General features: G+C 40.9%; 1 protein-coding gene across 1 annotated transcript in view; it reads right to left on the bottom strand.

Moving 5' to 3' along the window:
* Positions 1–1,250: 1,250 nt before the first annotated feature.
* The window catches only part of LOC103623298 (CDK5 regulatory subunit-associated protein 2), a 72,270-nt gene continuing 61,202 nt past the window's right edge, over positions 1,251–12,318 (bottom strand). The window contains 7 exon segments of the mRNA XM_017745622.1: positions 1,251–1,897; positions 2,783–2,829; positions 5,804–5,942; positions 7,707–7,853; positions 10,087–10,346; positions 10,454–10,543; positions 11,555–11,803. Of these exon segments, the coding sequence (XP_017601111.1) occupies positions 1,838–1,897; positions 2,783–2,829; positions 5,804–5,942; positions 7,707–7,853; positions 10,087–10,346; positions 10,454–10,543; positions 11,555–11,803 (992 nt within the window). The 3' untranslated portion in view covers positions 1,251–1,837.

Genomic DNA, 12,318 nt, shown 5'->3' with positions numbered 1-12,318 from the left:
CACGAAGTTTATTTTTTTCTTTTCCCGTTTTCCCCGAATCCAGAGGAATGTGTCTGGCTCCTCCTGCTGGCAGCCAAGGGCTGAGCCTCTCCCAGCATGTGGCACAGGCAATTCCAGGAAAGCTCAGGCTGCAGGTTGAGCTCTCTAGGGCACAGAACATTTCCCGGAGCATGACACGTCCAGGAAGGCTGTGGGACCCCCACTAAATCATTTTTTGGACTTCAGAGAAGGCCTGTGCTGGGAAATTAAACAGCAGGACACAGCAGGGACCATGGCAAGAGGCACCCTGGAAGTGCAGGGCTTTAGGTTGGCTTTCTCCAATAGAAAGTGTGCACAGTGGCTGTAAGGAAGGAATAGGAGAGACCACCCCCAGTGCTGAGGACCAGATTATCTGTGCCAGCTTCTGTGAGGAAAGGCTGGGAGCTGTTCAACCTGGAGAAGAGAAGGTTCTGGGGTGATCTACTTCTGGTCTTTTTAGAACCGGAAGGGAACCAACAGAAAAGATGGAGAGAGACTATTTACAAAGGCTTCAAGTGACAGGACAAGGGGAAATGGCTTTAAACAGAGAGAGGAGGCTTAGATTGGATATTAGGAAAGATTTCTTCTCTGTGAGGGTGGGCAGGCCCTGGCACAGGGTGCCCAGAGCAGCTGTGGCTGCCCCTGGATCCCTGGCAGTGCCCAAGGCCAGGCTGGACATTGGGGCTTGGAGCAGCCTGGGACAGTGGGAGGTGTCCCTGCCCTGGCAGGGGTGGGATGGGATAGGGTTTAAGGTCCTTTGGAACCCTGCAGCCCCCCTGTGCTGTGCAGGGAACAGCCCCAGCTCCAGGGGTGGGTGGAAGTTTCAGCTCTCCCCACGGCCCCATCTCAGAGGACAAACTCAGAGTTTTGTGGAAGCTCATTACAAAAGGGCAAAATCAAGGACCTATATAAGCCCAACCCCACACTAAGATCTCCCACCCCCAGTGCTTGGATGCTAAGGGCAAATTTTCTTTTACCATGGGGGTGTCATCAGCTTGAGGGGGAAAAAACATCGCATTTTGTGTGAAATGAGTTCAATAAAGACATGCTTGCACCACAAACTCTGCTTTTGTAACCAAAAATCACTTCAAATTACGGCCTTGTTAGTGTTAAACAGAACTGTTTTCCCAGTTCACTTTGTGTCACTCAGGAAAGAAATGCTCTGATGTGGCTGCTTTGGTCACTAACGCCCAAAGTCTGAGGTTTTAAACAAAGTAACACAAACACATTCATGATTATTTTTCACTTTAATTGTCTGATTCTAAGTAACATTTTCAGACACAGCATCAATCTAAGTACCTAACACAAAGCCCAGCATCCGGCAGCTTTCCAGAGGAACCTTCCAGAGATGGTTAAAATGCTTTAAAATATTTTACATTTTTCATATTGCTACAAAACAATGACAACTGGCAGAGTATTTTTTTAACCTACATTCTTTTAGCAGGAGAGAAACAGTGGGAGGTGGATCACATTCTTGATTCTTTCAGGACCTGTTTGACTACAACAACAAATAGTTTTATAACGTGACAGGTACAAATATAAAATTTCACATATGCCAACTTTAAAAAAATTCTGGATTTTTCCTCAATATCTGCAGTACCTTGCTTCTGTAATAAATATTAAAAACCATCTTTACATTACAGAAAATGTTAAATAAGTTATTTACCAAAAGGTGTCTTTTTTTGTCCTTTTTTTTTTTTGGTCAAAGGCTGATTCCATTAAAAGAGCTGAACAAACATTTTTTACATCAATAAATAGTAAGGCAGCACAAAGCAAACAACACTCACAAAACCAGTCTCTGTTAGCAGAACTTTCTCCTTCAGATAATCCTTTTTTTGCTGGTGTAGAAAGGTGATTTTTGATTCTCAGCTGGTGGAACCTGGTTAGAAAAGCAGTAATTATTATTATTGTGCAGTACCTCAGTGCTCCCAATTTGTCTCTACCCCATCCTGCTGCACAAGGATGTGCAAAGAGGAGCTCCTGTGTTCATCAGATCTTCAAATTAAAGCGGTAAGACTTCTGTAAGCAGAAAGATTGTTTTATGTCATAACTTTCTAGCTCAGATAGGATAAGAACAGCACAGCAGCTGCAGAGGGAAGTGTTGATGCTGATGGGATTGAAGGAGAAGGGATTCATGGAAAAGGTTAGAGGAAAATTTAAGGAGGGGCTGGGAATTGTACAATTATTCAGAGTGGATGAGTGTGAGGAGAAGGATGGGATTTCAGAGTCAGGGAATGTATTGCATCCTTCTGGGAGTAAAGTCTGAACCTTCTGGGAGAAATAAATCTGAGCAGTGATTACTTAAATACTCAGTGATTGAACACCCTGCACCAGCAGAGAGATGGTTCCAAAAGCTTCTCCTGTTGGGTCTATGGTTAAAAAATAAAAGCACCACCAGTGAGTGACTAACACAGGCTCCAGCTTTAAATAAGGGTGTCTGTGTGAAATTGTGTACCAGGCAGGTTATCAGGCTGTGATCTCCTGGAAATGAACTGCTGGAAGATGATGACAGACATGAATATTAATCTAGGGAAAGCATCAGGAAGGAGAGGGTTTAGCTGTTTATGTGGTCAGTCATAAAACTTAATTCAGCCATCAAACACAGCAGGCTATTTATCACACTAAACTGCTGTCACCCAGACTTGATTAGGTAGCAAACCCTAAAGCAAATCAGACTAATTCTGCAAAATACTCCTGACACAGCACTGTGTATTTTTGACTAGCATAGACCAAGGAATTCAGTACAAGCAAAAATTTTACTTACTTCCAGATTTCCTCTAGCCTTCTTCAAAACATCATGTGTTAAAACCACTGGAAAGAAAGAGGAGATTAAAAAGAATACTGCAAGTCTTTCTAAATTCCCTGGATTTGTCTTATGACCAAATATGAAATAATGTCTGAGCAGGAGGCTTCCCTCAGGACTGTAGGTCCAAAGCAGTGCCACCCCTGGAATGTCATTTCCAGCTCCTGGCCTGTGTTCCAAAATCTGCTTTTCAAACCTAAGCATCTTGGAAGTGTTTCTGAAGTTCTTCTGCCACGTGCAGCAGGCAAAGCTCAGCACTGCATGTACCACCCCAGATATGCACAGCCCCTGCCACCCTCACTGCCAGCCTCCCTCCATCTAAGTAACACAGGAAGATTTTCTGTTCATTTTAAGGGGAGATGGTGCATGGTCTAACTCCAGTTTGATCCTTTACGTATCCTGCTTGGGCTGGGGAGGGCAGTTAGGAGGGGGAGAAGAGGACAGATGGCAAAAGAAATCAGCCAGATCCTCCAGCAGTTCAAGGACAAAGCAACCTTTCTGTGCCATGGGGAAATCAAAAACCAGTGGCCTGCTCTGAAGGGTTCTAGGTTTTCTCCATGCATCCAGCCCAGCCTGTCTCTCTGGGGCCAGCAGGAGACCTGTGAATGGAGGAGGGGGTGTTTCCAAACAAAAGTGGTATTTAGAAATGTCAGGTTAAATATGTGAGGCTCTAATCGGTGTCAGCTCTGTAACTGCTAAAATGCACCACTCACAAGCACCAATTTGATATTCTGGTCGCAAAAATAAACAATTTAGCCATAATAAAGATTTTTCATTACAACAATAAGAAGCCAACAACTCCAAGGGTAGAGCTGTCATGAGATAATTACACCCTTGGCAGATTACTGCAATTTGGCACTGCATTGTTTCATGCTCAGAGGTTCAGACAAGGTTTATAAGCAATGAGCTCTCTCACCAGAGAGAGCACACAGAAGACTCTGAGCCACAAGAATGTTCCAGTCTCTGCCTCTAAATATATTTAGGAATGTTCAGCTAAATAACAGAGAGAACCTGAATATCCTCGGTGGAGCAGGCAGGTAACAGGATGTGTGCAGAATGAAGGCAGGCAAGGTCACCTACCACAGTGCTTTTCCTTTCTTTCTAGCAGAAGGAGAAGGGAAAAAAATCTCAAAACCAAGTGTAAGCATCCTGATAAAATCCAGCAGCTTCAGGTGATCCCCCAGTTTTGCTGGATGCTTGGCCAGGAATTTGTGTACAGATGCAAATTAGAAACATTTCTGAAATTTCTGCTCTTTTAAGACAAAGGCAACTTGACATCCGTAATTCCCATAATCAATGAAACTTAGAGAAAATCACATCCAGGTCTTTTTGTGTGGCAGAGTGCTCTCTGCTCCTAAGAGCTCTGCTAGTAAATTCATTTCACTTGGAAAACTAGATTTTTCTAAATCAAAAACACTAAATTCAGCCCGTGAAGAGAATTTTGGAAGCTGTGCCACTGCTGGCACAGCTGCTGCTCTCCAGGCAGATATTTCAGTTTCTCAGCACCTCATTCAGAGGGAGTTGAATGCCATGAAAAAAAGTGAGCAAATTTAGGGGAACAGGCGCTGTTTGCTTTTGGGAAGTGTGGGTGGGTGGGTGGGGTGGCTCAGGGATAACATTTTGGCAATAAGGGTAAAAATCTCTGTTGATTTATACCCAGCCTAGCTCTGAAATTACCCAGTGGGTCTGAGATGACACTGGAACTGGACAAAGTAGACCAATGAATCTACCCCAGGGATATTTTTTGGAAAGACGTAATAGAACAGCTTTGATTTTTACATGACAACCCCAAACGGAGCTTTTTGGCTTTACAACCTGAACAAAACATAATTTATGATTTAATACAAGTAATATGTACACATATAATATAGCAATTTTGAAAGAAATTACCAAACACCAGCCCATAAATGCCTGAAACAACAAAAATCTGCAGGATATATCAGAAGATATATGGGCCTTAGATATAAAAATTACAGGCTATGGAGCAAAATAACATTTATCACTCTACATTGCATTTAACTGACTTGAGTAACATATAATATTATGGATATTTTTATAACTTTGTATGGTGTGGAAAAATTTCCAGTCTAGATTAATTACTGATAACACAAGTGCCACTCCAGCAAAGACTAATGAGCCATTCAGTCCCACCACTTCAGAGAAGGCAGGAATGGATTTTTTGAAAAAATTTTTTTACAGAAGAAAATTAACTCCTCCTCCCACAATACACATATTGCTGTAGCATGGAGGTAGAGGAGAATTCCATCCAGATCTCTTCTGGTGAGTGATTAAAGTCTAAAGCAGCAGAGATGGATCTCTTCAAACAGACACCTGGCTTAACACAGCTACAATACTCCTTATGTCCCACTTGTTTTCGTGTTTCCAGATAATTCTCTAGACCTGGGCCACTAAGGGTAAAATATAATTAGGGCACAGCATGCCCTAATTTTTCTTAAAAAAATTACTCATAGCAAGCTTTTGTTTCCCTTGTTCTGAGGTTGTTCTCCTGCACTTCTTAGTTTGGTGCAGAGCACTGACAGAACTCCTTTCCAGGCAGCACCTCAGAAAATGTAGAAGCCTAATTCCACGTTTTTTAAGACTGAGGCAAAACCACAATTTTGACAGTGTCAAAAACTTTGGCTGAAAATGTTTACAGCAAACAGTAACTCTGCCTCTGTCCAGAACTGTTGTAAAACAGAAAAAAAGAGTATCCAAAATGGAATAACCCAAGTAGGAATTAGTGGCAGCTGCATGGATTGATACATTATCAGTGGTTTGTGTAAAACCATGAACAGCTCCCCATGATATTCTCTACAGCCCTTTGTACTTTGGGCAACTTCTATCCACTGGAATGAGGCTCCATCAGTTCAGCACAGCCTGAGCCTGTTTGTCACAGCTGGAGCACACAAGGCAACACCAAATTTAAAGGTAGCCACAGTCTACAAAAACAAAATCAGAATCATTATTAAAGCACACACTCACACTGGTCAATGATAACTTTCTCCATGTTTTCCTTCAGCTGGTTTGTGGAGTGCAGGCGTTTCACCGTGCTGTGCAACTTCTTTTCTTGCTCAGACAGTTTCTTACGTAACCTAAATATTTCTGCTTTCATTCCTTCGTCCTAAATTGGGAGAAGAAAGTAAGATATTAAACTACTAGCTAAAACTATTTTCCACGTTGGGAATTGCTCAATACTTTTGTACAAGTACCCTCAAGCTTCCTTGGAGTACCAACAACTTAAAGGAGTGAAGGACCACCACCGAGTCCTGTCCTTCCTTCTTCACATCCCCCATGACACGAGATTCTATGATACAACCACAACTCTTAGCTGGATTTTAGTGCAAGTAATTTTTCTATTAGACTGAGGAAAGTCTATTAGACTGGTGCCTGGTTTTGCTTCTCAACTAGAAAAGATAAGGAAGGCCAGTGCCACAGGATCAGTGTCCTGTCTGCCAGGTTCAGAATTCCAGCTTTCTCTTTGTGTTCTATTAATGGCTGATGCTGCCTTTACCAAAGGGCTAAAAGGCCCTGGGACAGTTTAATTGCAAAATTATTTGACAGTATCATTATTAAGGTTCAGTTTTCACCACCAATCCAAACAAAGTTCTGGTCAGTGAATCTACCCCAGGGATTCTACAGCAGTACTGCGAGAAGCCCTGGTACATCAGCCAGTGTCACTTGTACAGATTTAAGCTTGGACATTTTTTCCTTGTTGGGCCACTTGTTAAGTAATAAAACTTCTGGAATTTGCCCCCACTATTTATCTCTGCAGAAAAACTGATTACTCACAACTCCTGTGGGGCTGCAGAGAAGGCACTGAATACTCAGCATATTTTAGACCCCAAACTTCAATAGAGAGATTCTTTCATATTCTGCATTTAAGACATCAGGAGCAATCTAATATCCTTAAGATCCAGGGAGGTTGAATAAGAAACACTAGAAAAGATTCTATTAGTCTCAAATTAGAAGCATCCTGGGAATTCAGATCCCCACACACATTAAGATCAGACTTTCAGAAGTGACTGATCCAAATCAAGGTTCAGATCAGTGTGACAGGAAAGCAGGAGATGAATCCTCCACATCCTGAAAGCCCTGTGTGGGTGAAATATGTTCAGTCACTGCAATCCAGGCCAACACAGAGCTGTCTGTATGGATTACACACTTGAGGATAAAAATGGAAGTATACACTCTTGCCAAGACATCCCAAATCTGGAGCTGAAACATCAGTGAATGTGTCAGACAGCAAACTTCACTCCCACTGCTTTTGTGATTTTATATATTTAAGGATACTAAAAAATATCACCAAAAATGTTATGAAATTATATATAAAATGTTTGTTTTCCCAAAGTTTGAGGGGTTTTTTCAGGAATATCCTGCTTCCCTTAATAAACACATACAAAAACCTCAGTGAAATCACTTTAGATTTATTTTAAAGCCAAGGTTTGGAACAGTTTCATTGCTGAGTGGTGGTATTCTGATGGCAGAGGTATTTCATTCCTCATTTAGTTTACTTTTATTCATTTACATAGTGCAATCCTTGTTAGTTAAAGTGTTATAAAACTTGTCTTGGGGTTTTGTCACCCTTACAAAAGCTTCTTCTTTCACAGCTTTTGCATCAATGACGTAAAAGTAAAAGCTGAGATTACATCAACGTTGATGTAATCATCATCAATGATGATGTTTCCCTTCTTACCAATACACACATAATCCAATTGAATTTGGTTCAATTAACAGGGACCCAGAGACTGGGGTCATGATTTTCCAAAGACTTTCCCAAATGACCCGTCTGTAATTGGCGCATCTTCTTTGAGACGTTCCCAGAGTCCAAAAAACCATCCCAAACCCCCAAACAAACCAACAAAGCCCAGATGAAGCCCAGCAGTACCTGAGTGCCCTGAGCAGTACCATGAGCAGCTTTCAGGGGAAGTGAAACTCTCCAGAGAAGCTTCAGTGAATGTGCAGCCTCTTCTAAAATCTGCTGTACTGTGTGAGTGTTTGTGGAAAAGCCATGCAGGGATGCCTGTTCTGGTACCTGTATCACAGGATTAGAGACATTTTATATTTAAAACATTATGAAAATGTAATATTAATTAATGGGTTTAATCCAGCTGCTGTGATTTCATATTTAAGATAATGTACACAGCCACTGTGTGCCAAAAACTAATTTGTTAGTTAACAAAGGCTGCTGAATTATGTATTATCTGGGAATTTCAGGGAGGGAGGGGATTCATCCTAATCAATAACCATGATTAACAATAGATTATATTTACTAGATTTGCTATGCCACATGGTAACAGCTGGCAACTCTCTTCTTTCTTCATTTGTATTTCGTGTCATGTTATTTGAAAGCCAATGATTACAGACATCAATTTAAGCAGTATTGGTGTTTCTTCCTTAGCAAACCCTTTAAACTGTTCCATTTAATAATAAAATAACTATCAAGATACACATAAAATGTTTTCCTCTGCTGACAGATAAGAAAACCAGATTGAAAGAATTGCATAAATGTGAAATAAAGGAGGGAAAGAATGTGAGGGGAGCAAATGAATTACCAAAGCAATGGTGCTACAGAAGGGGGAAGGGTAATGAAAGAAAAGCATTTGCAGTTCCTGCCCCATGCAGGATACAATCTGAATATTTATTTAGCATTGTTATCTAACCAGAATCCTCCTGTCACATAAAACATCCCATTTGCTAAGTAGTCTGAAACTTCAGTGATGTAAAGCTTGATAGGAAAGTGCAAATTGTGAAACTTACTGCTTTTATCTGTACACCAGGAAAACAAGTTAAAAACTTAGAGACATTACTTTTTCAGTCATTATCAGTATGTTAACTAGGTCATTGGGAAATGTATGATACTTCAGAGAGTCTTAAGTGTCATTCAGGCACAATTTGACTGTGTGAGCACACATGTGATACCACAAAAAGAATTGCAGAATTGTTGCAGACTTCTTGTACCTTCAATAGCTTCACTAATTATAACTGCAAAAATAAGTGGCATGAATTTATCCCTCAGTTAAGACCTTCTGTTTTCTGAAGAGCAGCAAGCAGGGTTTTTTACAACATTTATATTATCTTAAAATCATAGGTGTGAAAAGGACTTTCATTAGACACTTAGTTTCCTTTCCCTCTCCAAGGCAGGAAAGCATTACATGGAATTTTTTAAACATTGGCATAATCTATCCTTAAAATTGCCTCCAGCCAGTATCTCTGAGCACCCTCCATGCCAGTGGTTCATTATTTTTACCACTAGCTGCTGTTTTCCATGCCTGATCCAAGCCCTTCCTGTCGGGGTTTAAGTTTCTTAGTTCCTTATTAAATGCCACAGACGTGCACAGATTGTTCCTTCCTTCTAATTGAAGCTTGTGGGCAAATTTTTCTTTTCAAACCACCCCAAATATGCCATCATTAACTGTGTCCAAAAATTAATACTACATAAGAGAAAATTAGCAGAAGTAAACACTAACTAGGTCTCCTTATTCTAGACAAAAAGGACTGATGTTACTCAAGACAAAATAAACATTTTATTGGTTTAAGCATCCTTAAGACTGCAACAAGAGGACCATGAGTTGCTAACACTGTCAGAGAATGAAGAAAGGATGATACACTGAGTCCTAGAAGACAGTACTTGATCATTAATGAGATATTCGAGTTTCTGGACTGGCTTATGATATTGCTAAAATGTTCAACTGATAACCAGGAAGTGAAAAAATATAAAAAATCTTCCTTGAAATATGAATGTAATATGAAACAAGCCTCATCAGCATATATCAGTCTTTAATGTACAGTTATAACCTGGTGTTACTAAAAGGCTGAATTCAACTAAGTGGAGAACTTAATCAGCTCTGTATCACATTTAATTGTCTTACATTTCCTGGGTTTATCTCAAGCCTTCATTATATGAAAATCTTAATTATTTTTATCCTTAGGTTACTTTTACAAACCCCTCATTTAAACCCTCTCTGAAGCATTTTAGATTTTTACCTGGGGTTTTCTGCTGCTGCTTTTGTTTGGTTCTTTATCATTTCCAGCACAACACTGATTTCCATAGCAAAATCAAGCAGTTTTACCTAATTTCAAGCCAAAACTGAAAGTGAGATTGCTTAAAGGACTAGAAAGAACTAACTCAGAATCACACTGAGTCCATCTAGATGATGACTGTGCCAAGCTTGAGGTGTCCTGAGTTACTCAGTCAATTCTTCCCTTTGCAACATTTTGTGCCCCTGGGTAAAATCCACCCTCCTTTACAGGATTTCAGCACTCACCTTTACTCCAGGCTCCTGCAGCTTGGTCCCAGTGACCTCCCTGAGAGCAATCTCCATGTCTGCCAGCACCTGCTGCCCCTCTGAGATCTGTTTCCTCAGGGCATCGTAGTCCTCAATGAGGCCCAGGACGTGCCGCCCGTTCCTGTCCGCCCACATCCGATGGCCGGGCACCAGGCGTGGGGTGCATGTCCTGCTGGAGCCTGAGGTGCTGCTGCACAGGGAGGCACTGTCCACATCATCCTTAGGGGCTGGCTGAGTACCTGGGACAGAAAAATTGGGTCATCTTTTTATCCTCAAACAAACAAACAAATCAAAACAAAAAATTGATTTACACTCTTCTTCTCTTAAACAGCCAGTCTGGGTGTACCTGGTTTCCCCACTGTAATGCAGCATCCGTTCTGCTGCTTCTGCAGCTCACAAATATTTCTCCTGGCACCAGGGCAGTTACAGAGATTTTCTGCATATAAAAAGGGAGAAGGAAAGCTGTATTATTAGAGGTTTTCATGCCTTTTAAAAACAAACCCTCCCAGCTCTTCTGTTCCTCTTATTGCTGATGCTACACTTGGACTCTGGAAGCAGGGAAAACCAGCTAATTTTACCATGCCATGGATCTTCCAGTATTTATCTACTTTTATACTTGAGCACCTATCCAAAATCTAGGTATCTCCCAAAATCAAGCCATAGTTAAAAAATCTAAAATACATCCTGATGAACATATTTTAATTAACAAATGTAAGCTTCCCATTAACTCCACAAGAAGTAGGACATTTTCACAGCTGCACCAGACTAAAGATAATCTTTACATTCCTCCCCTTCAGAACTTCCAAATTCCCTAAGCACCTATGAGAAAAGCACATCTAAAAAATTCAGCTGCTGACATTCCAAGGAGTCTTTCTGGTCCATATGATTTTATCTGGATGTATGGAAAGCTGTTACTGTGCAGAGCACTTTAAGGAGGAAGATTCTTGTGCCCTCTGTATCCCATGTACATAAATATTGGAACAATAACCTAACCCTGGGTGTAAACATTACACTTTCCTTCATTTGCTAAAACAGCATCACTTAACAGTGATTGAAATAAAGGTAAAATATTCCTCAAGGGCAAAGAGGGGAGAACTGATTTATCCCAAGCCCATTCAGTGCACTTATTGATCATTCTTGAGTAATACACACTCACCCTTAGCAAACACTATAGAGCTCAGCAGTGAAAAAAGAACCTCCCAGGTAAGCAAAATTTATGACAATTTATTGCAGGCATCCTCCCATCCCAGAGACTCTGCAAATGCTTTGTTTGGATGCAAAGAAAGCACCAGCTGGAGGCTCTAGGACAGTGCAGTGTGCACTTCACACACCAGCTCTAACAGCAGAGGGATGTGAGGCCAGCTGATGTCGTTTAATGCTGTAAGAGCATCTTTAAAGAACGAGGCACAGGTTCTCCAGTACCCCAAAAGCACACAGAGCACAGTACCATCCACTCCTGCACAGTGCTGAGAGCCTGGCTTGAACAGACAGTTGTTATTAACAGCTGACACTGGTCCCACTTCCTCTCTCTTCCCTTTGGAAAGCTGTTCTTCTAATTTTTCATGCAAAGATTTGTTGGTGTCTATGCTCCTCTCCAGCTGCACTCGCAGGCTCTGGATTTCAGTCAACAGTTCATGTAAATCAAGTGGATTATTCTGATCTTTCCGGAATTCTTCTGAGGCATCACATCTGGGATCTGAGACAATTTCAAAAGAAACATTCAAACATCTTTAACAATTAAAATAATATTACCTACTAGAATGCTCAGCAAGTAAGTTATAGCCAGTGTTATCCTCAATATTAAGAATTAACTACAAACAGCATTAAGATAATGGTTTGACAAAAAAGCATGTCTTAATTGCTTCTACCCTTGAAAGATTTAAAGAGCCGAAAATTGTTTTCTGCTTTGTCCATGAAAGCTACTATGTCTCATGCCAAAAGACAAAAAATGAGATAAAAGGAGAACGAAGAGGATTTACAAAATGTGAAGTGCAGTAATTCACAGTCTGGGGAAAGGAAAAGGAATGGGGAACATCAGAGTGTGGAGGAGGGATGGAGTAGAACTGGGAGTTTAATTTTATACACCGAGGGAAAAAGAAAACAGTGATCACCTGGCAACCAGAGGAACAAATCTGAACCTGAGAAAAGCAAGGGCTGTGTTTGCGTTCACACAGAAAGAGATCAGTACACAAACAACTCCATGCATTCTTT

The sequence above is a fragment of the Corvus brachyrhynchos genome, unplaced genomic scaffold (assembly GCF_000691975.1).
Source record: "Corvus brachyrhynchos isolate BGI_N302 unplaced genomic scaffold, ASM69197v1 scaffold59, whole genome shotgun sequence".
In the NCBI taxonomy this organism is placed as follows: Eukaryota; Metazoa; Chordata; class Aves; order Passeriformes; family Corvidae; genus Corvus; species Corvus brachyrhynchos.
This window is presented reverse-complemented; position numbering and strand designations above follow the sequence as displayed.